General features: G+C 43.5%; 3 protein-coding genes across 3 annotated transcripts in view; 2 read left to right on the top strand and 1 right to left on the bottom strand.

Moving 5' to 3' along the window:
• Position 1: 1 nt before the first annotated feature.
• LOC115365545 (protein disulfide-isomerase) lies at positions 2-7,562 on the top strand. The gene is made up of 11 exons (XM_030060612.1): positions 2-182; positions 445-645; positions 1,555-1,679; positions 1,786-1,923; positions 2,518-2,625; positions 3,617-3,742; positions 4,840-5,037; positions 5,148-5,268; positions 5,375-5,556; positions 7,295-7,384; positions 7,479-7,562. The coding sequence occupies exons 1-11, from the start codon at positions 2-4 to the stop codon at positions 7,560-7,562; spliced, it is 1,554 nt and encodes a 517-aa protein (XP_029916472.1).
• A 1,430-nt stretch (positions 7,563-8,992) lies between these two features.
• LOC115363129 (synaptogyrin-3-like) lies at positions 8,993-12,681 on the top strand. The gene is made up of 4 exons (XM_030057218.1): positions 8,993-9,166; positions 10,026-10,260; positions 10,357-10,502; positions 11,823-12,681. Exons 1-4 carry the CDS (start codon positions 9,062-9,064, stop codon positions 12,048-12,050), a joined length of 714 nt encoding a protein of 237 aa, XP_029913078.1. The 5' UTR covers positions 8,993-9,061; the 3' UTR covers positions 12,051-12,681.
• A 2,682-nt stretch (positions 12,682-15,363) lies between these two features.
• Positions 15,364-27,922, bottom strand: part of LOC115359752 (voltage-dependent T-type calcium channel subunit alpha-1H-like) — a 41,104-nt gene continuing 28,545 nt past the window's right edge. The window contains exons 18-36 of the mRNA XM_030052377.1: positions 27,203-27,303; positions 26,848-26,971; positions 26,474-26,542; positions 26,069-26,253; positions 25,857-25,983; positions 25,035-25,160; positions 24,671-24,760; positions 24,030-24,222; positions 21,656-21,807; positions 21,087-21,196; positions 20,843-20,976; positions 20,663-20,733; positions 19,972-20,050; positions 19,521-19,642; positions 18,817-19,092; positions 18,547-18,697; positions 17,132-17,487; positions 16,775-16,996; positions 15,364-16,192 (exon numbers count right to left, since the gene is read on the bottom strand). Of these exons, the coding sequence (XP_029908237.1) occupies positions 15,482-16,192; positions 16,775-16,996; positions 17,132-17,487; positions 18,547-18,697; positions 18,817-19,092; positions 19,521-19,642; positions 19,972-20,050; positions 20,663-20,733; positions 20,843-20,976; positions 21,087-21,196; positions 21,656-21,807; positions 24,030-24,222; positions 24,671-24,760; positions 25,035-25,160; positions 25,857-25,983; positions 26,069-26,253; positions 26,474-26,542; positions 26,848-26,971; positions 27,203-27,303 (3,399 nt within the window). The 3' untranslated portion in view covers positions 15,364-15,481. The remainder of the gene's footprint in view (positions 16,193-16,774; positions 16,997-17,131; positions 17,488-18,546; positions 18,698-18,816; positions 19,093-19,520; positions 19,643-19,971; positions 20,051-20,662; positions 20,734-20,842; positions 20,977-21,086; positions 21,197-21,655; positions 21,808-24,029; positions 24,223-24,670; positions 24,761-25,034; positions 25,161-25,856; positions 25,984-26,068; positions 26,254-26,473; positions 26,543-26,847; positions 26,972-27,202; positions 27,304-27,922) is intronic.

Here is a 27,922-nt window from a genome sequence, read left to right as displayed (position 1 = left end):
CATGAGGAGACTGTTGCTGCTGGGGGTGACGGCCTTCTGTCTCTGTGCGTGCATCACGGCTGACACACAGCCTGACCGACAGGGAGACAAATCACTCCCCGAGAAGGATGGAGTTTTACAGCTGAAGAAAGGAAACTTCAACAGAGCACTGAGAAAACACAAGCAGCTGCTGGTGCACTTTTGTAAGTCACACCGAAACTCACCAAGCTTCATCCTGAGTACTTGTTTACACTGTGCAATACCTGTGACTGAAACTTTTTTTTGTATAGCCATTATAAACCTGTGATTATCTTCTTGGTGACTGCACAGCCAATTATAATCATGAACAAAAGCATTTTTCTGATCTAGCTGCCACACATTGCAGCATATATTCCTCTTTTTCTACAAGCTAAAAATCATGTCCTGTGTGTGTATGCGTTTCTCTGTGTGTGTGTGTGCATATAGACGCACCTCTGTCTGGAGATGGCCATCGAGTGTCAGCAGCTTTCGAGGGTGCTGCCGCGGAGCTTCAGGGGTCGGAGGTCAAACTGGCTATGGTAGATGTGTCTCAGGAAAAGGACCTGGCCAAAGAGCTGAATGCGACAGGCCCGCCCACGCTGAGGCTGTACCTCTCTGGCGACAAACACAACCCAGTGCCCTGCCCCGGTACACACAAAAGCTAATACCGGCTTCGTTCATTTCCCACCTGTAGTAAGCTCATATCAGTACAAGTTTATGGAGTTGTGATTTATCACCTGTATAAGAAACACAACCCTTTGATGTTAAATGATAACGTCATAACATAAACATAAATCTTTCAACTTTGGCCCAATTTTTCGACCTTCTGGGGTCCAAATGACTGATAAGGACAAAAAATGTTGATATCGGTCCATTATTGAGCAAGAAAAGAGCTTTTTTTTGCCCCTGACAGGGTCAGATTGTCATTATAAGTGCTTTGGTGGAGGATTTCTTCTCCTCTTCAGCTGGTAGTTGTAATCCTGGTAAAAAAAAAAAACAAAAAAAAAAAACGTCACTGCAGACCTCATGGTGTGAAAGGCACATGATACCAACAGGAGTGTTTGGATTGATGAGTAGCACAACTAAACAGCTAGCTACAACTTCAGTGTGTCCCTATCCAACATATAGCAGTCTGCTACAGCAACTGTGGTGGGACATTTTGTTGCAACAATTTGGAAATATGCAAACAATTTTTTTTTATTTTTTTTTTTAACTTTGAGATAACACTAGGCTGTGCTTTCTGTACTCCAAAACAGCAAAATCTTCCCAGTGACTCTTCTCTCCAACTCTCACTCATGTTTCCACTGTTCTCCTGCAGCAACTCACCTCTCGCAAGATTTTAGAGCAACCGTCTATCTCTGTAGGAATCCTTTCCGTAATGTTGTCCAACACTTATAACAATCTGAGCCTGTCAGTGGCAAAAACAAGCACTTTTAGTGGATGTAACTTGACAGACAAACTTGCCCAAAATTTTCAAAATGTTGAGTCCTGCTCAGTTCAGACCTGGAGTCAGATGTTGAGGATTAACTGTTGGTTTCCATGATTGTGATTTTTTAGTTCCAAAGAACAGCGCCTCCATTTTGACCTGGCTGAAGAGGAGGGCGGGGTCTCCTACTGACCTCATCACTGACCTTAGCCAATCAGAGAGCTCAGATGAACTGCAAGTCGTGGGATTGTTCAAGGTGACTGGTGGCAGTTTGATTCTCCTTGTATTGTCATTGGTGTTGTGACTAGACTAAATCCTATGAATAATAATGTGTGTGTGTGTGTGTGTGTGTGTGTGTGTAGGACCTGGACCACAACTACGTCCAGGTGTTCTATGCCGCAGCGGTTGACCTTCCTGACGTCAGCTTTGTTGTGACCCAGGACAAAGAACTAATCAGCAAATACGGTGTCACATATGATGTGGTGCTGCTGCTCCAAAAGGTGCTAAACGTACAATACACACTAAATAAGCACATAAACACACACACATTGATGAGAACACACTCTGGTATTGACAAAATTCTTATAATAACGTTACATAGCCCTATCTAAAGTTTTGTTTTATATGAGGGAAAAAAATGTGTATCTTGCTACATTACCCTACAAAAAATGCATCCTGAGCAAGGAGACTTATGAGAAATTAAAGGACTACTTCTTTTAATACCTTTAAAGTTAAAGCAAGAAAGTCACAGGGCCATTTAAATAGCAGAGGTTGTTCTACATTTTTAGAAAATGTGGCAGAAGAAAATTTGTGGCTCTGTGTAAACCTGATATACTGTAAATTTCCTGAATTTTGTAATTTGTGACTTTTTTCATCATCCATCTTTCCATGGCAAATGTAGCAACATAATGTGTATAAGTCAAATCAAATTGAAAAATTAGATCATCACATTGTGCTGTGGGAACACAAACACAGTAATATTACAGCAAACGGTTTTTAAACTCTTACCTGTGTATATTGTATGTGTGTGCGTGTGTGCATGTGTGTGTGTGTGTGTGTGTGTGTGTGTGTATCTGTGTGTCTGTCTGGTGCAGTCTAAGCTCATCCAGGCATACAAAATGACCCCTCAGACGTCTAAGGAGGAGCTGATCGTCTTTATCACCGTCTACCAGATGGAACCGGTCACTGAATACAATGGACAGGTATACAATATTGCAAGGTGGTGCAATCCATGGGAAGCCAGTTTGAAACAGTTTTTCAGCTGTAGCGTATTAAAGAATTTTTTTTTTTCAAATGGCAGTATGTCTAACTCCTCTAGCCTGGTGTCCCTGGGTAAATTCAACACTTTCTCTGACTGAGCTGGTATTGAGAAACTTACCACTAATCATCAAACTCCACTTGAACTATTGGCAGTCGAGCGTCTGTGCAGTAGCACTGACAAACACCCGTAAATCTCCTTTTTGGGTTCAAAACATTCAGTTTTTGGTGCATTTGCTGCTATAGATGTGTGTCTCCTCTGCTTCACTCTCCGTTCATCCTTCACCAGTTATCATTACGTGTCTCAATACTAACACAATCAGTAATATTTATTGTATTTGTATTTGTGTGTGTGTTTTTTTTAATTAAGTCACTTAAATGGATTCATTATCCTTAAGATATACCTGCGGTAAAATAGACAGATAAACAAATAATTATTAATATAGTTTTTGTTGTTATTGTTTCACTTATTACCCTTTAATTTGTTAAAAAACGACAAATGAATCTGATGAATTTGGCTCCATGCTATTTTTTTGGTTGCATGTTTCTGGGAGGACTCAAGCAGCAGTTTCTCAATTGCACCTTGAATGACCTACTCTACTGTAAAAAAAAAAAAAAAGAAAAAAAAAAGAAAAAGAAAAAAAAGAAAAAGAAATATATGACAATATAACAGTGCTAATTTTCTAGCTATGGCTTTTTACTATAGTTACCGTTCAGGGAACCGCTGTGCCACTGTACAAGGGGGTGGTAAGAATAATCACCATTGTCAAATCCCGTAGGGTGAACAACATAGCAACACAGCGCCGACACTTTGTGTGCACCTGCTAAAGGCACATTTCAACATACAAGGGAATGCAAACCTTTCATACATTTGTCATAGTTAATCATATATTTGTATATATTTATATATTGATTAGAGTTTTCTCTCTCTTCCAGACAGCCAGTCAGATTTTAACATCCCCTGTGATGAACCACGCCCTCCTCTTTGCCAACAAAAGCTCAGAGGACTTCAATGAGATCCACGCTGCCTTCTACAGTGCTGCAAAATCCTTCAGGCTGAAGGTTGCAATTATACACAGACACACTCACCACCCCAAACATACACACATGCACTCACACACACTTCTTTCCGTGTGTGTGTGTGTCAATGAAAGCAAATTTGCCTTTTCGTGCATACAAATGCAAATTTAATTTTTGTCTATGAATTTTCCTTTACAGAAAGTGGCTAAACCACCTGCAGAAGAGGCTAAATTTTGGTAGCTTTAGCTGACAAAAATGTATATCCAGGTGGGGAAAGGTTAGATTTAGGCGTAAAAACCTCTTGGTTAAGGTTAGGAAAAAGGATAGGTTTAGACACATAATATGGTTTTGTTCACATTATGAAAATGAACCCTTTCCTTGGACTCAAAAATGTGTCGCCTGGGTGAAAGTCATGTTGATGAACCCTTCCACCAGCCCAAGTCCTTACATGGGCTTTGTGGCTCCTTATACTACCTCACGATACTTGGTACAGGTACGAAACATACTTCCATTTGAAATACATTACCTTTAAGTTCAGGCTGTCACAAAAACATGGACAATTTGTGTCTGTGGACACTAATCTATAGAATCAGTTTTTGTGACTAAATCATGAACTGCTGTGAGACGGGACTGATAGTTGCGTGGATTTGCATGATCAAGCCCAGTTCCCTAACACACTTTCTGTTTTGCAATCTTGTGCATCACACATTTTGCCCTCTGTCCTGCAGTTGACAGGTTGGTTAACCCTGGTGCTGTCACATTGTTGCCGTCTATGTACCACCTAGTCAGGACAAAATGAAAGTTCAGGTTCTTACCCACACAGTGGTATTTGCTACTCCATTTGAGTGTCCACCTGGTTTAATCTGTCAACTTCTTCCCTGTGGTGAAAATGAGACCTTTGGCGGGAGTGTTGTTCCCCAAAATGAATGAAGTGGATCTGGGCCAGAAAACAACACAATTCAAGCAGCGACCTTAAGTTTTCACCAGTAGGATGAAACTGTTGTGTAGTGATACAGAAACAAAGTAGTTCCTCCAGCAACAGGGCTTGAAAACAGCATCCGTCCCTAGCTTGTAAGCTGCTGCAATTCTTCAGCCCTGTATGTGTGTGTGTGTGTGTGTGTGTGTCTGTGCTTATTCAGGTGTTGTTCGTGTTTGTTGATGTGGATGAGCCTCGTAATGGTCGGCTGCTCGAGTACTTCCGGGTTCGGGTATCTGAGGCTCCTCTCATCCGACTGGTCAACCTGACAAACCATGTGACCTACCACCTTCCCTCTGACACTCTTGACGCAGAGACCATAAAAAAATTCTGTCAAAGCTACCTGGAAGGAAAGGCTAAGGTACCCTCTATGAACACTGCATGCTTAGAGAGCATAATTAATAATGAGGGAATCAAGTAGAGATGCTCTTCACATATAAACACTGTGTGTGTGTGTGTGTGTGTGTGTAGCCCAAGATGCAGAGCGAGCCAATACCTGAAGGCTGGGATGAACAGCCGGTGAAGGAGCTGGTGGGAATGAACCTGGAAAAAGTTGCCTTCAACCCCGACAGGACTGTTTTTCTAATGTTGTGTATGTAAACACACTTTTCACACACTTCATTTACTCACATCACACACTCAGAGCAGTCCAACATTGTGCGTGTCTGTGTGTGTGTGTGTGTGTGTGTGTGTTTCAGACCTCCCCTACAGTCAGAGGTCCCGTGCCCTGTTCCCACTGTGGGAGGAGCTAGCCGAGGCCTTCAAGGACCAGGAGGAAGTGGTCATCGCGCGCATTGATGCCTCAGCCAATGACATCAACCTGGTGTTACAGGAGTCTTATCCTGCGCTCTGCTTCTTCCCTGCACTGCATGCTGAGAGGGTGAGCCACACCACCAGCAATGATCTTTTTTTTATGTGCCATCTTTGATTTTTTTCTTACATATGATATGGTTAAGGCAATAATATTTTCTGATTATGTGGCCTTACTATACTAAACACATGAGCCTGTTTTGATCGTTCACATGCATCAGCACAACTTAGATGCCGCAAATGCTACATGAATTGTGTTTGAGATGGTTGACACGCAAATACACAAGGAATCTCCCAAAAACGCATCATTTTTAAATATTTTTAAAGACACCTGCTAAATAAATACAACTTGTGCAAAATTTACACGTTTGACACAAATTATCGTCACTTTAGCAGGTGAAGGTTAGAGATCAAGAAGCTACTACAGGCACAGAAACTAGTTGGCTTGATATGTATGTTATCATCAGCCTTTTTGTGTTTCGTGTTTGCTTGTCATGTCTCATTAATGTGCACATAGGGGAGAGTGGGGTTAATAGTGCCAATTTTTACTTAAAGTGCCTTTAAAGCGAGGGGATCACAGTAATGCCTCCAACTAAAATATGCACATATAGTTTAGGATGTTGTGCATCCCTGGGAACAATCACTTTGGATCTTATATAAACTGTTTGAGAAATATAGCTTTCGAAAAAAAAGTGGTTTTGTGGCACAACTTGCCCCCGGTGCGGGGTAAATTGTGCCATTAGAGCGAATAGACTGGGGTAAATTGTGCCATTGATAATTGAAGAAAAACAGGTCATTTTAATCTCACAAATGATAATGCTATATAAAAGCAAAACAAATTCAATACAAATTTTTTTTTTTAACATTTATTTATTATTTTAACAAGCTCACAGGCCACTTTTCTATAACAAGGTCGAGCGCCACATGAACACATACCCAGAACAAAATAAAAATTCCAAAATGAGCACCTGCAAATCATCTTCACTTGAATCTGAATAGTTTTAGTGATCAAAAGTAAGAAGACTATGTACAATAACAATAAAATACAATAAAGTAATATATAGTATATAATCACAAGTTGTGCCACTGGCACAACTTACCCCAAGGCCCTTTGGCACAAATTACCCCAAGCCCACCATTTTGAAAAAAATGCATCCCCCAGCTGTTTTGAGCTAACATCATGCTAACTGTATAGACTCATGGTGTAGCTTAGTAAAGTACTAAAACCTGTGTGAACTGTTTTCAAAGTTTTCGATAATTGTTCAAACACAGCAATCAAAAAACCTTGATCATGGAAATTTTACTTTGGAGGGCAAAAAAATGTTTTTTGAAATTAAATGTGCTTACCTCTCAAGCCATGTGTCTCCCTTCTTTGCAGGATGAGTGAAATGGATGCCTTTTCAAAAATATGTGGTCACATGACCAACTTCTTCTATGGCTTTCTAGATAACAGGGGTGGCACTACTTGCCCCTTGGCACAAATTACCCCACTCTCCCCTACTGCAAATATGAATTTTGAAGCTTACAGAGGCTTCCAGTTTCTTGACTGTATGATGTCTGGAAGCCCATTTCTCTGCACTGCTTTTTGAGTTGATAACAATTAAAACATGTTTGACTTTCTCTAAGGCCAAATAATCATTTATACATGTCTATCATGCTTTGAGTCCCGTTCACTTTCATTAAAACCAAGGAACCAAATGATTACCAAATACAGGTTAAATAAAGAAATTAGCCAACATTATGTTCAGCCTGGTCGTATGGGTGAAACTAGACATGTATAGAATGTTGATAATGTGATATCTCTGTAGGTGGTGGTCTACACTGGCAAGCGGACACTGAAGGACCTGGTCAAGTTTGTAGAAAAAGAAATGAAGAAAGCCAAAAAAGAAAGAGTGAAGGTAGATCATCACACACCACTTGCACCAGCATTACAGTGGACATTGTTTGTGTTTTGTGAACATTTTGCTTAAAACCATTTTTATGTGTTTCCAGGAGGATGAAGACAGGGAGAAATACATTGAGGCCATGAAAGCTGAAGATGCAAAAAAGGCCAATGAAACCAAAGATGAGCTCTAAGAAGATGGAGAGAGAGAGAGAGAGAGAGAGAGAGAGAGAGAGAGAGAGAGAGAGAGAGAGAGAGAAGGGCTGCTGCAGATTGAGGTTACCAAAGTTACCAAATGGTCCAAACAGCATTTTGTCGTTTGGTCTTGTCCAGACAGAGTCTGTGTGTGTGTGTGTGTGTGTGTGTGTGTGTGTGTGTGTGTGTGTGTGTGTGTGTGTGTGTGTCCGGAAATAGTTTATGCAGCTATCTATGCAATCATCAACCATCTGACCGACCACATCCAATAAAGTCTTCATTTCAAAACCTGATGACTGCAAAGTTTTTCATTTAATGAGGTGAGCACCCCAAAGTTGAAATTTGTTCATTTCCTACTCATCCTCATGCCAAATGAAATATGGTTACATTTCAAAAGGTTCCAAAAAATGATCATAAAATTATTTTCAACAGCATAATCCAAGTTGTTGCTGGATTATGATGTTGATCTTGGAGCATTCAGTCATAAAGCTTGTGTAGGAACAGGTGGAATTATTTGAGTTCAAAATTTTTGAACTCTAACAGCTTTCCCACCGCTTCCACCTGAGATTCAGTACCTCCTCCAAGTCCCTCAAACCCACATGCGCACTCGTGTAATGAGCAGGGCTCTGATGCCAACACAACAGAGGAACAGGAATTTGTGAGCCAGCTCCCTCCTCTGCCATCCTGCACCTACAGAGAAGAATGGCATGATTGGCACTGAGGTAGGAAGGCCTCCTTGATGTGACTAGTATTAACAAATGAGATCACAGCCCCAGAAGTAATGGGAACCCTGGGAACACTGTTTTATTTATTTATTTATTTTTCAATACATTTAGTTTGGTTGGCTCTCTGTGTATAATGGAAATGTGTCTTGTGCAATGAGAACCATGCAGATTAACTCCCAAATTTGCCCATATCTGATTGAATAGGCTACACTGGTAGTTGAACCTACTGTACATAGTCTACATTCTGATCCTGATATGAGCAACTTTAAAGCAGTTTGAATTAAATGGCAAGACATGTGGAGACAAAAACTCAAACTAGAGAGATTTTAAATAAAAAAAAAAAAAAATGTGTCACACGTGCTGGGCTGTCAAGAATAGGGTTAGGGTAATCAATTAGATCAACAAGATATATACGAATATTTATGCTGTGATCATTTAAATAGATAAATATAATGGTGAAATTTTTAGTGATATGATAGAAAAGACAGAAAATTAAATCCTCATTGGTTGAAGATGTCGGAAGATGAACACGAGAGTGATTTGAAAGCCTCACACAAACATATCGACGTTTGTAATTGGCCGCACTGAATTTAAAATCGCAATGAGCGTTCACCGTCTGCTCCCAGCTCCAGTCTGTGTGCCCGGGCTGCTCGGAGTGACGCGCTGTGACTTCACACCGAGGCTGGAGGAGAAAACGCCGCCGCTCTGCTCATCTCTCCGCCGTGACGACCGTCCTCTCTCACCGCGCGCCAGGCAGCACGAACCCCACAGGGATGGAGCCAGCGGGCGCATACGGCGCCGGGAAGGCCGGGAGCGCCGCTTTCGATCCGGTCGCCTTCTTTACGCATCCTCGGACCATCCTCAGGCTGCTTTCCTGGGTAAGCCTCTGCATTGTATGTGTTACAATCAATGAGCAGGCCTACCTGCCGCCCCCTTGCTCTCTCTCTCTCCCTCTCTCTCTCTCTTTTATTCTCTTTCTCCCTGTCTCTCTGCTGATGTGTGTTTTTATCCAGACCGATTACAAGATTTTACTGCAAGGCTGAGTAACCTCGACTTAGAGCACACAGGCCTGCGGTATCATGCTATTATTGTCAGGTCTGTGCGATATTATCAGAAATCTACATTGCAGTGATGCAGCCTCGGGCTTTAGACCCAAAGAGAAGCGTCCGATTGAGCTGCCATATGTTAATCTGGAGCCCTTTCTGTCTCGCCAGCAGCCGAGATTAACATGAGCGCATTGGACATAAACGCACCCCGTGCATCCTATTTATTGTCTCCCCGTTGTGATGCTGTGCTTTTGCGTCACCGTATAGCAGTCACTATACAGCAAAGGCTCATGGAAGTGTTTGGATGTGAGGGATATATAGCAAGTTTAACACAAACACACACACTGTCTCTGTCTGTCTGTCTCTCTCTCTCTCTCTCTCTCTTTTCATCTATTTCTCTATCTCACACAGCCATCCATTCTCTTTTACTAACACCCTCTCACACACATACACACAACTTGTTCCTAAATAGAAACATTGTGTGTGTGTGTTTGTGGAGGCATGTGGACTAACCCTAACCCTGACAGCTATTCATACATGTGTGTGAGTTAATTCAAGCCTTCCTGTTACACAATAAGCGACCAGCTGCTGTTTTCTTTTTACAGTAACCGTGCCCATCCCTCTCTCGCCTCACCTTGTCTCTCTCACAGTGGCACCTCTCCCTCTTTTCTTTACCCACACACCCCTGCAGGTTTTCTCCATGGTGGTGTTCAGCTGCATTGTGAACGAGGGGTACATCAACATCGGGAGCGAGCGGTTGCTCTGCGTCTTCAACAACAACGCAGACGCCTGTAACTACGGCGTTACCGTCGGTGTGGCCTGTTTCCTAGGCAGCATCTGCTTCCTGATTCTGGACATTTACTTTCCGACCATCAGCAGTGTCCGGGACAGACGACGCGCTGTCCTGCTGGATTTGGTCTTCTCTGGTACCAACACAAACATTAACACGCACACACAAACATCCACGCATGTAGTTGTAGCTACTTATCAGGGGTTTGACTCTTCTGTGTTATGTTCTCCAGCCCTGGCCAGCTTCCTGTGGTTTGTTGGCTTCTGTTTTCTGGCCAATCAGTGGCAGGCAACGTCTCCAGATGAGCTGCCATTGGCCCAGGGCTCCGATGCTGCCAGGGCCACCATCGCTTTCTGCTTCTTCTCCATCCTCACTTGGGTCTGTATGTTTGTGTTTCTGGGGATGTTCACTTGGCCTGTGTCTGTGTACCTTTCTCCCGTGTCTATCTGCCTGTCTGTCTGACCAGTGTGTACGCGTGTTTTCCAGGGCTACCAGTGTCTGCTGGCAATGAACAGATTTAAGAATATTGCCTTCACTGAGGATAAGCAGAGGCTCCTACCCAGGACACCTCCCACCCTGTCCCTAGTTTAACAGTCTGCTCTCTCACACTGAGTCTAACTTACCTTCACAATTGACTCGAGGGCAAATCTGAACGTGAGTCTGGGACATTGTGGGCAGTGTCATGCTCGGTTCATTGTTCCAAAGTCATTTGGGTTATTGAGTTGGAGGTTGGCAGTAGCCACAGAGACACCACGGAGTGCACTTCTCTTGGAAATTTATTATCAGTTTCTTCGTGGTTCATCTGTTTTTATTATGGGACATTAAGGTCGATGAAGGGGAATGCTATAATTGGCCCTAATGACATTGCCCATGCAGTCACCCACTCTCAGACAACTGATTTAGTAGGTAACCTGATAAAAAACACCTTAATGCCAAGCTCGCAGCAGCTATTGATCTTACTGGCAGAGGAACTGGAGAAGGAACAGTTCACCCCAAAATACAACAAAACATATTTTCCATCTCAACCCTAGTGAAATCGTAGTTTTTGTGTGATTTGGTGAGGTTTCTAGTCTGCCGCGATCTTTCCTGTTTCCTGGCATGTCAATTCAGTGAGGCTAGAAGTGTATTGTTTTGTGGAATTGTTTTTTTTTTTCTAAAAACTGACACAGATACAACATAATCCACAGTTCTCAGGTTGAGGAGTTTTGTTGGGAACTATTTTCTGCTGAAGAACAACAAATAGTATCTGTCTGCCTCCGATTCATGTTAATATGGGGATGAATAGATACAGCTGGCCTTAGTTCTCTGGCAGGAAATAGTTTCTAACAAATCTCTTCAACTTAAAGGGTTGCGGGTTATGTTGGGTATCTGTGTTATTGATATTGGAAAGAGCTGTTGCCCAATAAACAAATACAGCCCCATTGTATTGGGATGTTGGAAACCTCACCAAATAATGCAGACACTATCTGGATGGCACTAAACTGCACTAGGGGCAACTGGGAAAATATCTTTTTCTGTATTTGTGTAACTCCACATTTGACCAGGGTGTGTGTGTGTGTGTGTGTGTGTGTGTGTGTGTGTGTGTGTGTGTGTGTCAGTCTGTGTTTGTATAACAGTAATCATGTGGAGATAATGCATATCAGCGTGCTACTAACAGACTCTGCTAACACTCTGTTTGTGTGTGTGCATTACTAACAGGCTGTACTGACGCTGAGTGCATTGCGGCGCTTCTTATCAGGCAGCAATATGGCCTTGTTCACATGGCAACACCTGGACCCAGCCCCGAGCAACGCTCGAGCCACACCCTACCCCATCGCCAACGGGGCCACCATAGTAACCACAAATCCCTACCAAGCTCCACCCTTCACCGAAACCTTGGACCCCCAGAAACTCACACAGCAGAGACCCATGGCTCCTGCCTTCTGAGAGAGAAAAAGAGAGCGAGAGAGAGGGAACTGAGGGGGGGTGAGGTGAGCGACATCACATACAGCGCAGGATTCAGTACTTCCTGCTTGTTGTTTAGTGGGTTTCATCCTCTCCCGGGATTGGCAGAATTTGGGTCATGTGTTGTGAGATCTATTTTCACCATGGCAACCGCTGGCTCAGCATAGTCAGCTTAGAATATTGTAACCCTCTGTGTCAGAATACTGTCTTCTGTTCATGCACACACACACAGATATCGACGCACGCCAGCACGGATGTACACAGACACAGACACGCTCACTCAAACAGATGCATAGTTGGAAATACACACACACACACACATACACACACAAACACACACACACCTTGACTGCATGTTCATATGGTGAGGTGCAGATTAACATAGATGTAGATCAGTGATGATGCTCCATCTACCTTATAAAGGGATACGAGGTCTTTTTTGCGAAGGCGGTATGGAGCGCTGTGGAGACGGCTGAAGCTGTGTAGCTCTGTTTAACATCATCTGCTTCTGTTTGCCTTTAGCCAGTCTGACCAATCACAAGCTGCTCTAGAGACCTGTTTCTTTGGCCCAAACTGAGAGAGAGAGGTGGCCTGACCGATAGTTTGGGATTGAAGGAAAGGGTGGGATGTGGGTCGGGTGGGTGGTGGTGGGTTGGAGGGGGGGCACTCAGGACTCGTGGAAATTGGGAGCATTTTCTTGGCAAGAGAAATACAGGCAGGGCAGCTTAATGCATTCTGAAAGCTATAGTGTTTCAGTGTGAAATATTCATGTGATTAAATATTTTATTGTGATATGCTGAAGTGGAATAATGAAAAATGAAAAATAAAATCTATCCACTACCACGAGCAGAACTGTGGGTCTGGGTTTGTCCACACACATCTTGAAGCCATTTCTTCTTTACCTCCTCGTTTTTGCAACGTGAGTCTCTTTTCATAGAATTATGCATTGAGACAGAGAGCCAAGGATGTGTTTAGCATGCTAATCAGCATCCATTCAAGGGCCATAATTAGGGTCCTCATGTTATGTAGAATTCATTAACAGCAGCAGCAGCTATGTTTGCCTTATTTTTAGATTAAAAGAGTTGTGCTGAGGCACTGCATTACTTTATACTTTATACTGGAAGGGAATCAGAAGCAAGGTTACAGAGTCGAGGGAAAGTCAGACAGGAAGTGGTTTTATTCCAGCACAATCATGTTGCTGCAGGTTAGCTAATATCATTCCCTGCTTCAAGGAATCCACAGGAGGTGCAACATCACCATCAACATACACCATCATCAACATTTATACCATCATCATCCAAAATTATCATCATCACTATCATACATCACTGTCAACACCATCATCGATCATCAACTTCTCGAGCAGATAAACTGACATTCAAAAAATGTAGAAATTCATCTAGGTAGTTTTCATATCATAGATGCTGTGATAATAAAATATATTCTTAGCCATTTTTTTTTATAAAGTAATACTAGCCATAATATCACCTGAACAAGCCCTTCTGTTCATCTGCCTCCTTCTGGACTTGCATCCGAATTATCTCAAGCCTTCAAAAATGAGGAGAGACGGCCAGCTCCAGCTCGATTTAGCTCTAGACAGCAGGGGGTAATCTAACTCTGCAGCCGGCCCGCAGGCCTCTGATCACACATACTCACACTCACCTGTGTCTGAACTACCTCTACCCTGAGAATACTAAGATACAGAAAGGGAAAGTGGAGGGTGAAAAGTATCAGAGAGAGGGGAGACAAGAAATGGTGTAACTAAGAAATCTAAGCAGGCTGAATAGAGTATTGAGATGGATGGATTCAGGAAAAGCGAGGTAGAGAAGACTAAAGCCTAGGTCACACTAGATGATTTTTAACACTGATGATTCTAAGCCCAACTGGACCATCCAGTTGGGTGCACTGCAAAAAAAAATAAATAAATAAATAAAAAAAATAATAATCTGTGTTAACAAGTCATTTAGTAGTATACTCAATTTTAAAATCTGCTTTTTTTTCTTAAAACAAGTGAAAAATCTGCCAGTGGGATGAGATAATCCCACTTATTTCTAGGATTTTCTTGACTCAAGTGTAATTTCTTTGCTACTAGTGGGCCGATCTGCCTTATTCTGCCTTGTTTCAACAGCTTTATTATTTTTCCCAGAGAAAATCCTGAAATACATGAAACTGCTTTGGGAACAAGTGAGATTAGCTCATCCTACTTGGTTTGAGAACAAGATGTTTTTAACAGTGACTATGACACTAAATGACTTGTTAAAATGGATTTTTGCAGTGTGAGGCAGGGCTGGGATGAGTACTCAGGCCCAGTGAACACCACTGTAGCATCAAAGGGCTTAGGACTGCCAACCCTGGACATTTTGACAAGATTTTTTTCAAACACAAATTTTTGTCAGCCTGACCAATTCAAGACTCACCAAGACTGAAATCTGAGTGATCCTGGAATCAGCCAATGCCACTTCAGCTGAAGGGGATAAGAAATAGAGAATGACCCAGAAAAGAAGCCACTTTTAACCACAATAACTTCAACTCAGGTAGTTTACATCAGTAAGATTCCAAAACCCCACTTTGTCCACTTTTGATGAGTTGCTATATACTTTTATTTGGAGGAGTAAATTTCATATAAAACTGGCACCATGCCTGGATCAGTCTACCTAAGTATGCACTTACAAATTAAGTCTCATACAAAATTCTTTATCATTATTAAGTCTGTAATGACATTTGTAAAGAAAATGGTAGCTATAGCTTTTGCACCATGGAGCAAGAAATGAAAAAAAAAACAAACAACCATTTTGTAGTTGTATTTACAGTGAAGTGTTCTGGGCAAATGTTTTTCAGTGACAGAACAGGGTAGTGTGTGATATCTTGTCTTCATGCATGTGTCCATTTTTGCCCATCGGCAAGTGTGAACAGCTTACTGATGTGATGGCCAGCAGACAAAATCTATACTGCCAGACCTGAACAGTCTCATAGTCTGACCCAGGCTTAAGGTGCAAGGGAGGAAGATGAGGATACAGGAAGAGGAGCAAGCAAGATGAAGGGCACTGTTTGAGTAAATATAGCTGAAGAGTGAGAACTATGTCTGAACTAAAGCTAGGACTATGATAGAAGAAAAGGAAGTGTCTTCTTATGTGCATCTTGTGTGCAAATGAGCACAGGGGGCAAAAGTCTTTGAACACATACGCACGCACACTTACGGATGCATACACACACACAAAGTCTGAAGGAGCTCTGCTCACACACCCTCTGAGGCCCTTGTGTTCAGATGGGAGGAGCTGAGGGGCCAGTGCCTGAAACAGAAAACAGGTATTCACACGCCTTCAAATTGTGATTTCTGCCCCTCAAATGTGTTGAAACAACACATTAAGCCCCTCCCCCTTAGAAAACAGCCAATCCAGCAACATCCGGTTTGTTCAATCGTCCACAGAACTTCCCTCTGCTGGGTGGGGAGAGAGACTTGTGGCGTCAAAAGACAGGGTCCGCCGTCTCAGCTCAATAGTGCTGTCCATCAGTTGTGTTGCCATGGTAACTGGCTCCTCCCCTGGAGGTGGGCTCATCCTCTGCTTCCTGTTCCTGCTTGACACCGGAGACACTGATTGGCTGAGACGGCTCCTGTGCTCCCCGGGGCCGGGGGAAAGGTGTCTGCTGTTGTGCGAGGAGCCGGGAGAAAGTTGTGTTTGTGAGTGTGTGTGAACAGAACTGTTAATACGGCTGACTTCCTCATCAGCATCATCCAGCTGGGGGCCAGGGTCAGAGCTGGGGCCGGGGCTGGCCGCCCTGGAGGTAAAGAAGCCCGGGCTGGCTGGGAGGGCTGCTTCAGGGGCGGGAACCTGCAGACTGGACATGTTCTGGGCAGGGACAGGCTGCACCTCGGCGCCTGTTTCCGCCTGCATTTGGTAAACAGTTTGTTCAGGTGCAAGTTCTCGTCCAGAGGCGTCACTGCGGCTCCGGCTGTGGCCTCTACATGAGATGACCCTCTGAGGGAGCGAGGATTTCAGTGTGTGTACACTGGAGGAGCGCTGGCGCTGGGGGCTGGCAGAGACCGGGGGCACAGAGAGGTGAGACTCCCCAAGATCATCAGCCGAACTGCAGCTCTGATCCAGTGAGTCACACCGCACAGCCTCCTGCAGACATAACACACATCATGTGCACACACACACACACACACACACACACACACACACAAATGTATAATTAAGTTGGGTTGTGAGAGGTGTGATAACATCTTTTTCAACATGCTGTATATATCATTTTGATTAAATACTGCAGTGTTAAAGGAACAGTTTAACTAAAATACAAGAGATATTTTCCCATTACCCCCAGTAGTGCAATCTTCCCTGTCTCCCAGCACCCAAACACAAGTTCTATTGCGACCTATTTCCCGCCACAGAACATATACAATCTGTATCTATCCACCAATAATTTGTACAGCTTGTTGGTGTCCTTCAATAGGAAATAGTTCCCAACAAATATCTTGGCCCCCAAGGTACTTGGATTACTGTATATTGATGTGTCTGTGTCATTGTTTTAGGAAAGAGCTGCTGCTATGGACAGTTTGAGCCCCACAAACAAATCCCCATCCTGTCCTACTGTATTGGAGTGCCAGTAGACAGATAAGACTGTATAACAGCACTATGTCATAGTGCATTTGTTCTGTATTTGTGAACTGTTCCTTTAATTGAATGGAAAGGTGTAGAAGAGCTTACCTGTCTCCTTAACTGTCTGCTGGCGATGCGGAGGGATCCAGGCCTCTGTGGGACTGAACTTTCTGGAATATAGGAGGGGCTTAGTTTGGTTCTATCTAAACTGTCCTCAGGACTGAGCCAATGAGGAGAGGGCCTGTTAGCGCTGTGGGTGGCACTCAGTTTAAGTGAGGAGTGTCTCTCTACACCGCGGGCAGAACTACATTTAGACCTGTCTATGTTGTGCTCTGAGTTCAGCTTGTGTTCATCAATACTATGGGCTGAAATGAGCTTAGGTCTCCCTGTGTTGTGATCTGTCTTGAGTCTGTATCCGTCTATACTGTGAGCAGAGCTGAGTCTGTGTCTGCGTATGTTATGCGCTGGACTAAGCCTGTATCCGTCTATACTGTGAGCTGAGCTGAGTCTGTGTCTGCGTATGTTATGTGCCGGGCTAAGTCTGTATCCGTCTATACTGTGAGCAGAGCTCAGTCTGTGTCTGTTAATGCCATGGGCTGGGCTGAACCTGTGTCCCTCTATGCTGTGGGCGGGGCTGAGTCTGTGTGAGGTGTGTCTCCCGCTAGAGAGGGTGTGCCTGTCTATGCTCTGGGAGGCGCTGAGCCGTATGATGGGCCTTGAGCTTTGTCCAGACCCCAGTGAAGCATGGCTGATGGAGGGCAACGCTCCTGGAACCTGCAGCAGCGAGCCGCCCCCGCTGGAGCACAGCGACGACACAGAGCCTGTAGGGAGGCAGAGATCATTAGTCACAGACACAGGAACGTTCATTCACTAATTTACCATATGGCTTATTCCTATTAAGGGTCAAACCGAGGGGAGGGCTGGCGCCTAACCCAGCATGCATTGTACAGGAGGCAAACACCTGTATTCCATCAGGACTACAGTAACATATGCTGAGTAATTAATGAAAATATCATTGAAATTGCAATAAGACCTGGAAAATCTAAATTGCAGGACCTGCAATGTAAACTGTGTGACAGAATACCATTAAACAAAATAACCTCAGTATAAGTACGGTGGTGCAAAAGAGCTGCCCAGGCCAAGAAATCACACTCATCACACTATTGTTTTAATAGTTTGCAATGAAAATAGGAATTATGAGGTTCACTTTTTTCATTCCCATTAAAATCAGGTTTCATAGTACAATTGTGATATTGAGGAGGAGGATGAGGTCGGGGGGTTACAATAACACACTAAACCAGTGCTATTGAACTTCAGAGAATCTGCACAATGCCAGGAATGAAATGCTAGACAAAAAAAAAACAAAAAAAACAAGCCAAATTAATCATATTTATTCAGAAAAAGCTATGGAAACAAACTTCAAAGTGCAAGTGCAAATATACAAAAAATATAAAGTAAAAGCCTCCGGTGTTTGAGACTAATTTTGTCAAGGTGTGGATTTTGCCTTTGACTTTTTATTTAATGAGCAAAATGGAATTATATAACTACAGTATGATTTTTCTTACCATATTGTCCAGCTCTAATACAGAAAAACACATCTGCACACACATTCATACAAATGGGCAATCTGTCTCCAATTCACATTCAACATGCTGGCCTGTGGGAGGAAATGATGGTAGGGCATACAAATGCCACACAGAAAGGAGGAGGGACGAGTTTGAACCCACAACCTTCTCGCTGTTAGGTGCCACACCACACAAACCACCAGAAAAAAAGAAAAATTGGCCAAATGCCGTGTATCGTTTATCTGAGGGCAACAATGTTTCTATTGTATTTCACTGACTGGAGACAGTGTTCTCTGACTGTAAAACAGCAGTTACCTGAAAAGCTGTAGCTGGCGTAGGCCTCATGGCCAATAGGAGGACAAGGGGAGCATCTGAGTGGCTGAATGTAGCTGTCGCTAGGGAGAGAGAGGATGGTTTCCATACTCAGCAGGTTGCCATGGGAACTCTCCTCCTCCTCAACCTGCACCTGCCACCAAGCACACAAGATCATCACCATTGTCACCATTATTATCACCTCCACTCCCCTGCACACACACACACACACACACACACACACACACACACACACACATCAACTGTTTGTACCTGTGCAGGTGTGTCTACATTTGGCCCCTGTTCTCCACCTGTGGAGGCGTTACTGAGGCGGCGTTTGGCCGCCTCCTCCCTCTCTCTCTTCTCCTCCAGCTCCTCCAGCTGTGCCTCCTTGTTGCTCTCCTCCAGGTGCTTCATCAGAACGGCCACCACCACGTTGACCAGCACAAACTGAGCTGTTAGGACGAAGGTGACGAAGTAGATGGGAGAGATGAAGGGCAGGTAGCTCAGGCAGTGGCGGTCGTCGGCTCGACACTCACGCAGCGTGTCCTGGTGGGCGAGCGCATCAGGGAGGAAAACATGACAGAAGAAAGTTAATGAAGCAATGAAGCAAGTTTATTCCAAAACGAGAGGGGGACTCAGGTGATATCCTCGTCCATTTGTGCACTTCAATGTACTTCCTCTCTTTTCCAACAGGGGGAGATGTTGATCTGAGGATGAAAGCACCTCTCACAGAACAATAACACACCCTTCAACTCTTGTCAGCAGCTCTTAGTCTGTCAGAAAAACACCGCTCTGCTCTCTGCCTAATGCAACGCCTGCCTCATAACTGATGCTATTTGCCACACAAACACATGTGCAGCCACAAACATGGACTTCAATTTACCTCTTTGTCCTCCTGGTAACTCAAAGTAAGTAAAAAAGAGATGGAGAGCGAGAGAGAGGAATATCAAGAGAGAGAGGGAGAGAGAGATTACCTTCATAATACCATTCCAGTTATCCCCAGTAGAGACTCTAAACAGAGTGAGGAAAGCCATGCCAAAGTTGTCAAATGTAGCGTGGCGGCTAAGACCCTCACATGGGTTTTCCTCTGAACACTCTGGAGAGGAGACGAAGAAGAGAAAAGAGTGTTAGGTAGAAGAGACAGGAAGGATGGGGAGGAGTGTGCGAGGGAATTGAAAGAGAGAGGGAGAACAAGAGAGAGAGAGAGATAACTGAGTATAGATAAGAGCACTGATTAGAACAACGATATAATTGACATAATTAATGTATGTAATGTAAGAAAATTAATGCATGTTATGTAATTCATGGATATTTCATCCGTGTCATTGTCAGCTGAGCACACATACGACACATACACGCGCGCACAAGCACAATCTTGCGCACACACACACACACACACACACACACACACACACACACACTAACCCAGTTTTCCAAAGAGCTCAACTCCCAGAGCAGCATAGATGAAGAACAGCAACATGAAGAGCAGACCCAGATTCCCCACCTAGACAGACACATTAGACGCACACACAGATATATACAGCGTATGAAACATAGAAAAAAGACATATACACCCAGAGAGACACAAACGTATGAACAGATAGAAAGGGGCTATAGACAGAGACTTCAAAGCTTTTTTGTTTTGCTTTGGCGCTTACTAGCTAATTAAAACTTCAGAGCCATGGTGGAATCCCAGATTAAGGCACGGTTGTAGGGCTGGGCAGTCAATATGGATATTATGATATGAGACTAGATATCATCTGGGATGTTGGATACTGTAACACTGTGACATGGTGATATGGTGTAAGTGTTTCCCTGGTTTTAAAGGGTGTATCACAGTCAAGGGATGCAATTTTCTAAAATTCTTAAAGCTTTTCTGTTATTGGTGTCTGCCTGCCTGGTCATCATATCTACAATACTATGTATTTTATGAGAGCACCTACAGTCATACCCTACAATATCGTCACAGTATCGTTATCAAAGTATTTGGTTGCATGATATTTGACTCTGTCCACATCACCAGGCCCTATGTGGTCGCGCTCAGATTTTAGTTTGAGAAACAGCGGTGCATTTCCATAGATTTCTTTTCGTTTTCAAAATATGTCTGAGTTCTTACCTGAGGCAGAGCTTGCATCACCGTATCCAGCAGAGCTCTCATTCCCGTAGCCATCTTCAACAGCTTCAACACTGAAACATTTGTAATCGTGTGAGCTCTTGGCAGCCACATACCGTGCACATGGGAGAGCCAGTTTGCATGTGTGTCTATGTGTGAGCGTGTGTATATGTGTGTGTGTACCTCGTGCTATCCTCAGGACTCGCATAATGCGTATGATGGTTGGGTTTATAGGCAAGGAGGCATTCAGGTCTATCTCCTCTAATGCGATTCCCATGATGGACAACAACACAATGGCGAGGTCCAGCTGGTTCCACCTAGGAACATCCCACACACACACACACACACACAGCCTCAAATGTTTTTAATAATTCACATGTATGTTTGTGACCATCAGTGCACAGTATTTCTGTAACTGTGTGACTACCTGTCTTTAAAAAAGCGTCGCAGGCCAAAGGCGATGAGTTTGAGGCCAGCCTCGATGACAAAAACCAGCGTGAAGATGTAATTACAGTATTTCAGTATCTCCTCAAGGTACTGTGGGGCGCCGCACACACACACACACACACACACAAACACGCAAACTTCAGTTCAACACGGTTATTGCATTGCAGCGCTAGACAGCTGAACTATGTATGCTAAAATATGACAAAATGCCATTACACAAGTAAGTACTTGTGGGGCTGTAGAGATGCCCGGGCCTACAAATTGTGTTTTCCATATGCAACAAAACATTTTGATTGGTAGCCTACAGACCCCAGGAAATCCCACATCATTTTTAGAGTTTTTTTTTTTATTTTCAGTGAAAATGAAAATTATGATGCAAAAATCAGCATTAGCACTGAAATCATGAGTCATAATGCAATTGCAGTATCTGTCAAAATAATTGCAATATGTTTGTTTTTACTATATTGTTTAGCCCTACTTACTACTATAAGCACCAGTGCATGTCATTACTATGGTTCTAGGGCAGGTAGTAGGTGTTGCCATGGTTACCTGAGGCTGGTTGTAGTGTTCCATGCTCATGGTAAGGAGGTTGGTGAAGATGATGATGGTGATGAAGAGGTCAAGGTAGTGGTTGGTGCACAGGGTGTGGATGGATCGACGCAATGGGGAGTAGTCTGCGTAATACGGTTTCTCCAGAGCCCCTGCATCACACACACACACACACACACACACACACACACACACACAGAGAGAGAGAGAGAGAGAGAGAGAGAGAGAGAGAGAGAGTCAGAGAGTCATTAAAATGTTTCTGGGAATAAAAAAATGGTATGGACTATGAAGTCACTGATGGAGTGGGTGCCAGCCAGCGAGCCAGTGTGTGCTATAGTGTGTGTGCGTGTGTGTGCGTGTGTGTGTGTGTGTGTGTGTGTGTGTGTGTGTGTGTGTGTGTGTCTGTGTGTGTCTGTGTGTGTGTGTGTACAGATAAAAAGTGCCACCTCAGGAATTCAATCCTATCCATCACGCACACACACACACTCCATGGCACCTCAAGGTGTCTTTGGGCAGAAACCCTCGCTGTCTGCTGCCAGACAGTTAACTGACTAGGAGGAAAGCACTACTGGAGATTACACTGCAGAGAGGGAGGGAGAGGGAGAGGGAAAGGGAGAGAGAGAGAGAGGGAGAGAGAGAGAGAGAGAGAGAGAGAGAGAGAGGGAGAGAGCGAGAGAGGAAGTTAGAGAAATGAGGCAGAGAGCGAAAGAGATGGAGAGACGGTAGCAGAGTGAGAGCAAGACAGAAAGGGACTGAGTGGGACTGTGTGTACTAAAATGTTGTGTGTGTGTGTGTGTGTGTGTGTGTGTGTGTGTGTGTGTGTGTGTGTGTGTGTGTGTGTGTGAATCTCTGAGTGGTTTGTATTCACCACAGGGGAAAATTCAGTTTCTTCTTCTTGTAAGCATTCATTTAAATACTCTTTGAGTTTCCTGCAGACCCTGGACTGTGACTGATCTTCAACCACACACACGCGCGCGCACGCACACACACACACACACACACACACACACACACAATACATACTGATAATGGTGCAATTATTTATTAAGTTATTACGTAATGTACATTTGTACATTTTATGCTCATATCTATATGTTATAGTATTTTTTCATGATTTAACTGCTACCCTTCTTACTTATTGTTACTGCTCATCATTGTTTGTTGCCATGGTGTCTGAACACTGTGCAGGATGCCACATATTGTCTGCTGTGTTGTTTCATCTGTTGTGCCACCAACATGCCAAGTCCCATTCCTTGTATGTGTATATTTAGACTGACTCTCACTCTGATTCTTATTCTGAGTCCGTTTCTGAATCTGTTTCTGAATTTTGATTCTGATTCTGATCTGATTCTGACTGACTGGTTCTCAGTCTGACTTTGATTCTGATTCATCCAGAAATTTACTGGACTTAGGGCTCTATTTTAACGAACTAAGCCAACAGTCTGAAGAGCACGGTGGAAGTGCATTTACGGTGTGTCCAAGTCCACATTTGCTATTTAAATGGTGGAAAAAAGGGTCAGTGCGCCAGTCTTTTAATTAATGAGCGTGTTTTGGACATAACATGCAATAAACCAATCAGAGTGCCCTCTCCCATTCCCAGGTGTGCAATTATAATGGTGCATTTTCCAGGTAAGAAGGAAGGCTTCTCTGCAGAGGAAACAGATCTGCTTCTGCGCGAAGTGAGAGCACACGAGCAGATCATCTACGGCCACAGCAGGATTCCATCCAAGCTCCCTGAGGTGAAGCAGGAGTCTCTGTGTGTGGAACAGACAGAGTGCACCCGTGTTGTGCACCTGCATATGTAGGCGCGCGTTATCACCTCGATAATGCGCCCTTAAAATAAAAGCGAAACGGCACCATTGTCGTCTCTGTTGGTAAATCACGCGTGACACTCCATTTTAAGACTCACCTGTGCATTTGCTATTTACACACAACGTGGGCACCAGGAGGGCAAATGAGAACCGCGTTGGTTGGAAACTGGCAGAGACACTTGTGTTGTGTCTTGCTTGGCGCCGGGTGTAAGTTAGAGTCCAAAGTCCACATTATCTGACAGTGTGTATGTATATGAGGCAATGTGTAATTGTGTTAATGTTAAATAAAACTAAATAAAACCATAACCAAAGTGTCCTGTTTGAGTTGGGATTGACTTGATGGTTAGCAAGAGGCTACAGCAGAGTGAGATGTTTCTCTTTACTAAAACGGTGAGGTTGTGCTGTGTACAGTTATAAATTTTAATAAAGCCTTGGCTGAAAAATACCGAACCCATGTTGTCTTGTCCCTGCGATAATTCCCATCCCCCGGGGCCCTCCCTTCCACCCTTAGAGCCACTCTGCTTCCTCGTCACACACTCCCTGCCTCGCACACACTCTCTTACTCCTCCTTCTCTTCTCCAAGCGTCGTTGCCGCTTCTCCTCCCTGAGCCTGGCCTCTTCCTCCTCCTGCTGCTGGCGACACTTGTGGAAGTTCTCCACCACCACACCCACAAACATGTTGAGAACAAAGAAGCTGACGATGAGGAGGAAGGAGATGAAGAACAGCAGCATCCACGGGTTGTTGTTCCTTATCGGCTGCAGAGACAGAGAAGGGGAGGGGTGTCAGGGAGGCACGGTGACAAAAAAGGAAGAGGAGAAAGAGCAAGGAGGGGTTTAGAGGAGGAAAACAGGAGAACGTAAACAAGAAGATAACAATGTAAGTCCTGAGTCAGCAGCGAAACTGTCAGCACTGTCAGCTCACATCTATTTATCTATCTATCCACCTTCTTTTCTTTCCTTACACTTCCGCTTCTCCTGAAATGTTTCCCTTTCCCCATGAAAGAAAAAGATGAAATGCTGCCTGAGCATGAAACAAAATAATACAGCAGAACAATGAGATACAACACACAGCGGCTGAATGGGTTGTGCTGTACTGTACATCTTTCTAATATTCACTCAAGACTCTCTCTCGCTCTGTGTGTGTGTGTCTGTGTGTGTGTGTGTGTGTGTGTGTGTGTGCGTGTGTGTGTGTGTTTGTCCATACCTGCTGGTCGACTCCCACAGCATCCAGGCCATCATACATGATGCTGACCCAGCCATCTTTACACGACAGGACAAACAGTGACATCAGTGCCTGAAACAGTGAGAGCCCTCATATCAAATAATGAATCTACTTCCAAATTTTCCAAAATACCACTGTTAGATTTTGGAAAACTGAACTGGTTGCATCCAGTTGGTACCATTTCATCAGCTTTGGATTTGGTGCGGTACTGTCCCTTGTAAAGTGCTGTAATTTCTTTTAATTTTGTGCTTTAAATTTTGTAAGCGTAGCTGTGCCTCACTCCCAGGTAAGTGTATGTGTGTATGCATGTGTGTGATGTGTGTGTGTGTGTGTGTGTGTCACAAACCTGTCCCAGGTTATCAAAGTTGTACTTCCGTCGAACCCAGCGATGCCCTGCCCCCAGACACTGGGTTTTATTGGTAATGCTGCTTACATCCAGACCGTCACAGTAGAAGAACTTCCCTTTAAACAACTACCATACACACACGGACACGTGCATACAAACACACACACACACACACACACACACACACACATGCATTTATGCACACATGCGCACAGACATACAGGAATGCCAACACATCAGACCAGGACTGCTAAAGCCAAGAAACTGAGGTGACTGAATGTAGAGCTAGGCAATTATTGTTCAAATATCACAATACTCACTGAAGACTTCTATATACATGATATATATCCCAACATGACTCATGTATGCAAAATCACATGATAAATAATCAATTTCATGTTCCTTGCATTGAAACGGGTGGCACTGTTAAGTGTGATGGTAATCAAAATTCTACAATGTTCAAAGAAGAACAAAAATAATGACACATTTTAATTTATAGAGTGTTTTTCATGGTACTCAAAGATGCCTTACATAATTTATGGTGATAAAAGCAACAAACTAAGAATATATAACACACAGCATTAAACATTAAAAGCAGTTCTGTAACGATGAGTTTTGGGCATCATATTATCTCAAAGTCTCCATATCATCACAATATAATTCTACTGAAAAACAATAAACAATCATTTTGTATGATTGTCCAGTCCTATGTAATCGCACAATATTCAGTGACTATAAGCCCACTGTATCTTGCACTTTAGCTGTGCAAGTTCCCTCTATGATAAAAAAAAATATTTCAGGGATGTGAAAGCCAAACATTACCTGGACTCCCAGAATCCCAAACACGATGAAGAAAGCGCAGCAGATGAGGACGATGTTTCCAATCGGTCTGAGAGACGTGATGAGAGTCTCCACCACCAGTTTCAACCCCGGAGCTCGACTTATCACCCTGCAACACACGAAAACATGTCATGCACATGATAGTATCAATGGACAGATACGAAGACAGACTGAGAGATCTCTCAGACGGGTACCTGAGCGGTCGCAGTGTGCGGAGCAGACGAAGCACACGGAGGATGCCAAAGATTCGGTTTTCACCCGCCGACACCACGGAGACCAGGATGTCCACCAGAGAGACAAACACCAGCAGTCCATCCAGAACATTCCAGCTGCTCTGCAGGTACACATTGTTCCCACAGTAGAGGCCCACAGCAATCACCTTGACACACACACACACACACACACACACACACACATGCAGATCCAGCAAATTTACTCAGGTAACAGACTAATATGAGGTGGAAGATTAGACAAAAACCTTCACCACCAGGGATCAAAAGACTGTTTTTATTTATTTTTTTATCTCTTTTTTTTCAGTAGAAAGAGAAAATGACTTTGGAGTGCAGTGCCCTTTCAGAGATTTGTTTTGTTATGATTACCTTGATCATCATTTCAACCACGAAGATCACAGTGAAGATGTAATTGGACACACTGAGGAACACCCGCTCCTGTGACACACACACACACACAAACACACACACACATACACACATCAGTGTAAGGGTAGCTTTAGCTTGATTTTGGTCTGTAACTACCCACTATGGGTTACATAAAGAGCTCACACACAGACTCAGTCTATGATGAACACAGTAGAAACATGTTAGGAACACTCTTGCTTAAAAACATGAGGTGCTTCTAATGACACTGCTCTTACATCAGCTGAAACATATGGGTTCTGCAAAAAAACAACAGCTGTGTTTATATATGTGTCTCCATGTGTGTGTGTGTGTGTGTGTGTGTGTGTGTGTATTACCATGCTGTTTGACTGTATGTCAGGCCTCTCCATTGCAATGGTGATGCAGTTGAGGAAGATGAAGACGAGGATGACGTGATCAAACATCTTATGGGTGATGACCCTCTGACACCACAACCTGAACCTGGAGAGAGAGAGAGAGAGAGAGAGAGTGAGAGAGAGAGAGAGAGAGAGAGAGAGAGAGAGAGAGAGAGAGAAAGAGAGAGAGAGGTAGAATGGGAGTCTATACTGTACAAATGCCATGTTAAGCCATACAGTGCATAGGAGTATCTGATCAGTGTTTTCGCACATGCGCACGTGTGTGTGTGTGTGTGTGTGTGTGTGTGGTTGTGTGTGCATACGTGTATGTATTTACCAGTTGTGTGGAGCAAACAGATACAGCGACCATTCTTCATGTTCTAGGCACCACTGAGGCTTATACGGCTCCAGCAGCTTCTTCAGCTTTTTATATAAACTCTGCAAGATGCACACACACACACACACACACACACACACACACACACATTTGTAAACAGCAACATGTGCACACTTCCCATGTTTAAAGCCACAATGACATAAAAAGTGCAATCTGTCACCTTGTCAGCTGAATTTCCATACCATTACATTCATCTATTTAACAATAAATGTACAAAATATTCATGATCTTCTGTTTCCCTACTGAAATTGCTTTAACTTACCGGAAAACTGCTTATTTCTAATGGTAACTTCATCACATACTAATAAAAACTAATAAAAAATGATCAACCCATCATATGAAAACTACTGAAACGGGCCAGCACTCAAACAGAGTCATGAATATTCTTCTTCATTAGTACAAGCATGTCCCATTAAACATGTCCCGAATTAATAAAGAATAATATTCATGACTGCTTTTTGAGCGCTGGCCCTTTTCCAATAGTACTCTGGAGCTACTTTTTTGTCTTTATCTCGAGATATGAGTCAAGCCCATTCGTCTTATCGCATAAAGCTTGCAACTTTACAATTTTCAAAGTGACAAAAGTCAAGTCAAGCCAAGTCAAGTCAGTTTGATTTGTATAGCCCAATATCGCAAATTTGCCTCAAGGGGCTTTACAGA

The sequence above is a fragment of the Myripristis murdjan genome, chromosome 1 (genome assembly GCF_902150065.1).
Source record: "Myripristis murdjan chromosome 1, fMyrMur1.1, whole genome shotgun sequence".
Lineage (NCBI taxonomy): Eukaryota > Metazoa > Chordata > Actinopteri > Holocentriformes > Holocentridae > Myripristis > Myripristis murdjan.
Note: the sequence above shows the minus strand (reverse complement) of the source record. Positions and strands in the feature narration are given on the sequence as shown.

Bases quoted from the DNA above. Each gene is read 5' to 3' on its own strand.
- LOC115365545 (XM_030060612.1), top strand. From the start codon at position 2: ATGAGGAGACTGTTGCTGCTGGGGGTGACGGCCTTCTGTCTCTGTGCG. The intron at 1,924-2,517 runs GTGCTAAACGTA...TGTCTGGTGCAG, and splicing joins TGGTGCTGCTGCTCCAAAAG to TCTAAGCTCATCCAGGCATA. The intron at 2,626-3,616 runs GTATACAATATT...TCTCTCTTCCAG, and splicing joins TCACTGAATACAATGGACAG to ACAGCCAGTCAGATTTTAAC.
- LOC115363129 (XM_030057218.1), top strand. From the start codon at position 9,062: ATGGAGCCAGCGGGCGCATACGGCGCCGGGAAGGCCGGGAGCGCCGCT. The intron at 9,167-10,025 runs GTAAGCCTCTGC...ACACCCCTGCAG, and splicing joins TCCTCAGGCTGCTTTCCTGG to GTTTTCTCCATGGTGGTGTT. The intron at 10,261-10,356 runs GTACCAACACAA...TATGTTCTCCAG, and splicing joins GCTGGATTTGGTCTTCTCTG to CCCTGGCCAGCTTCCTGTGG.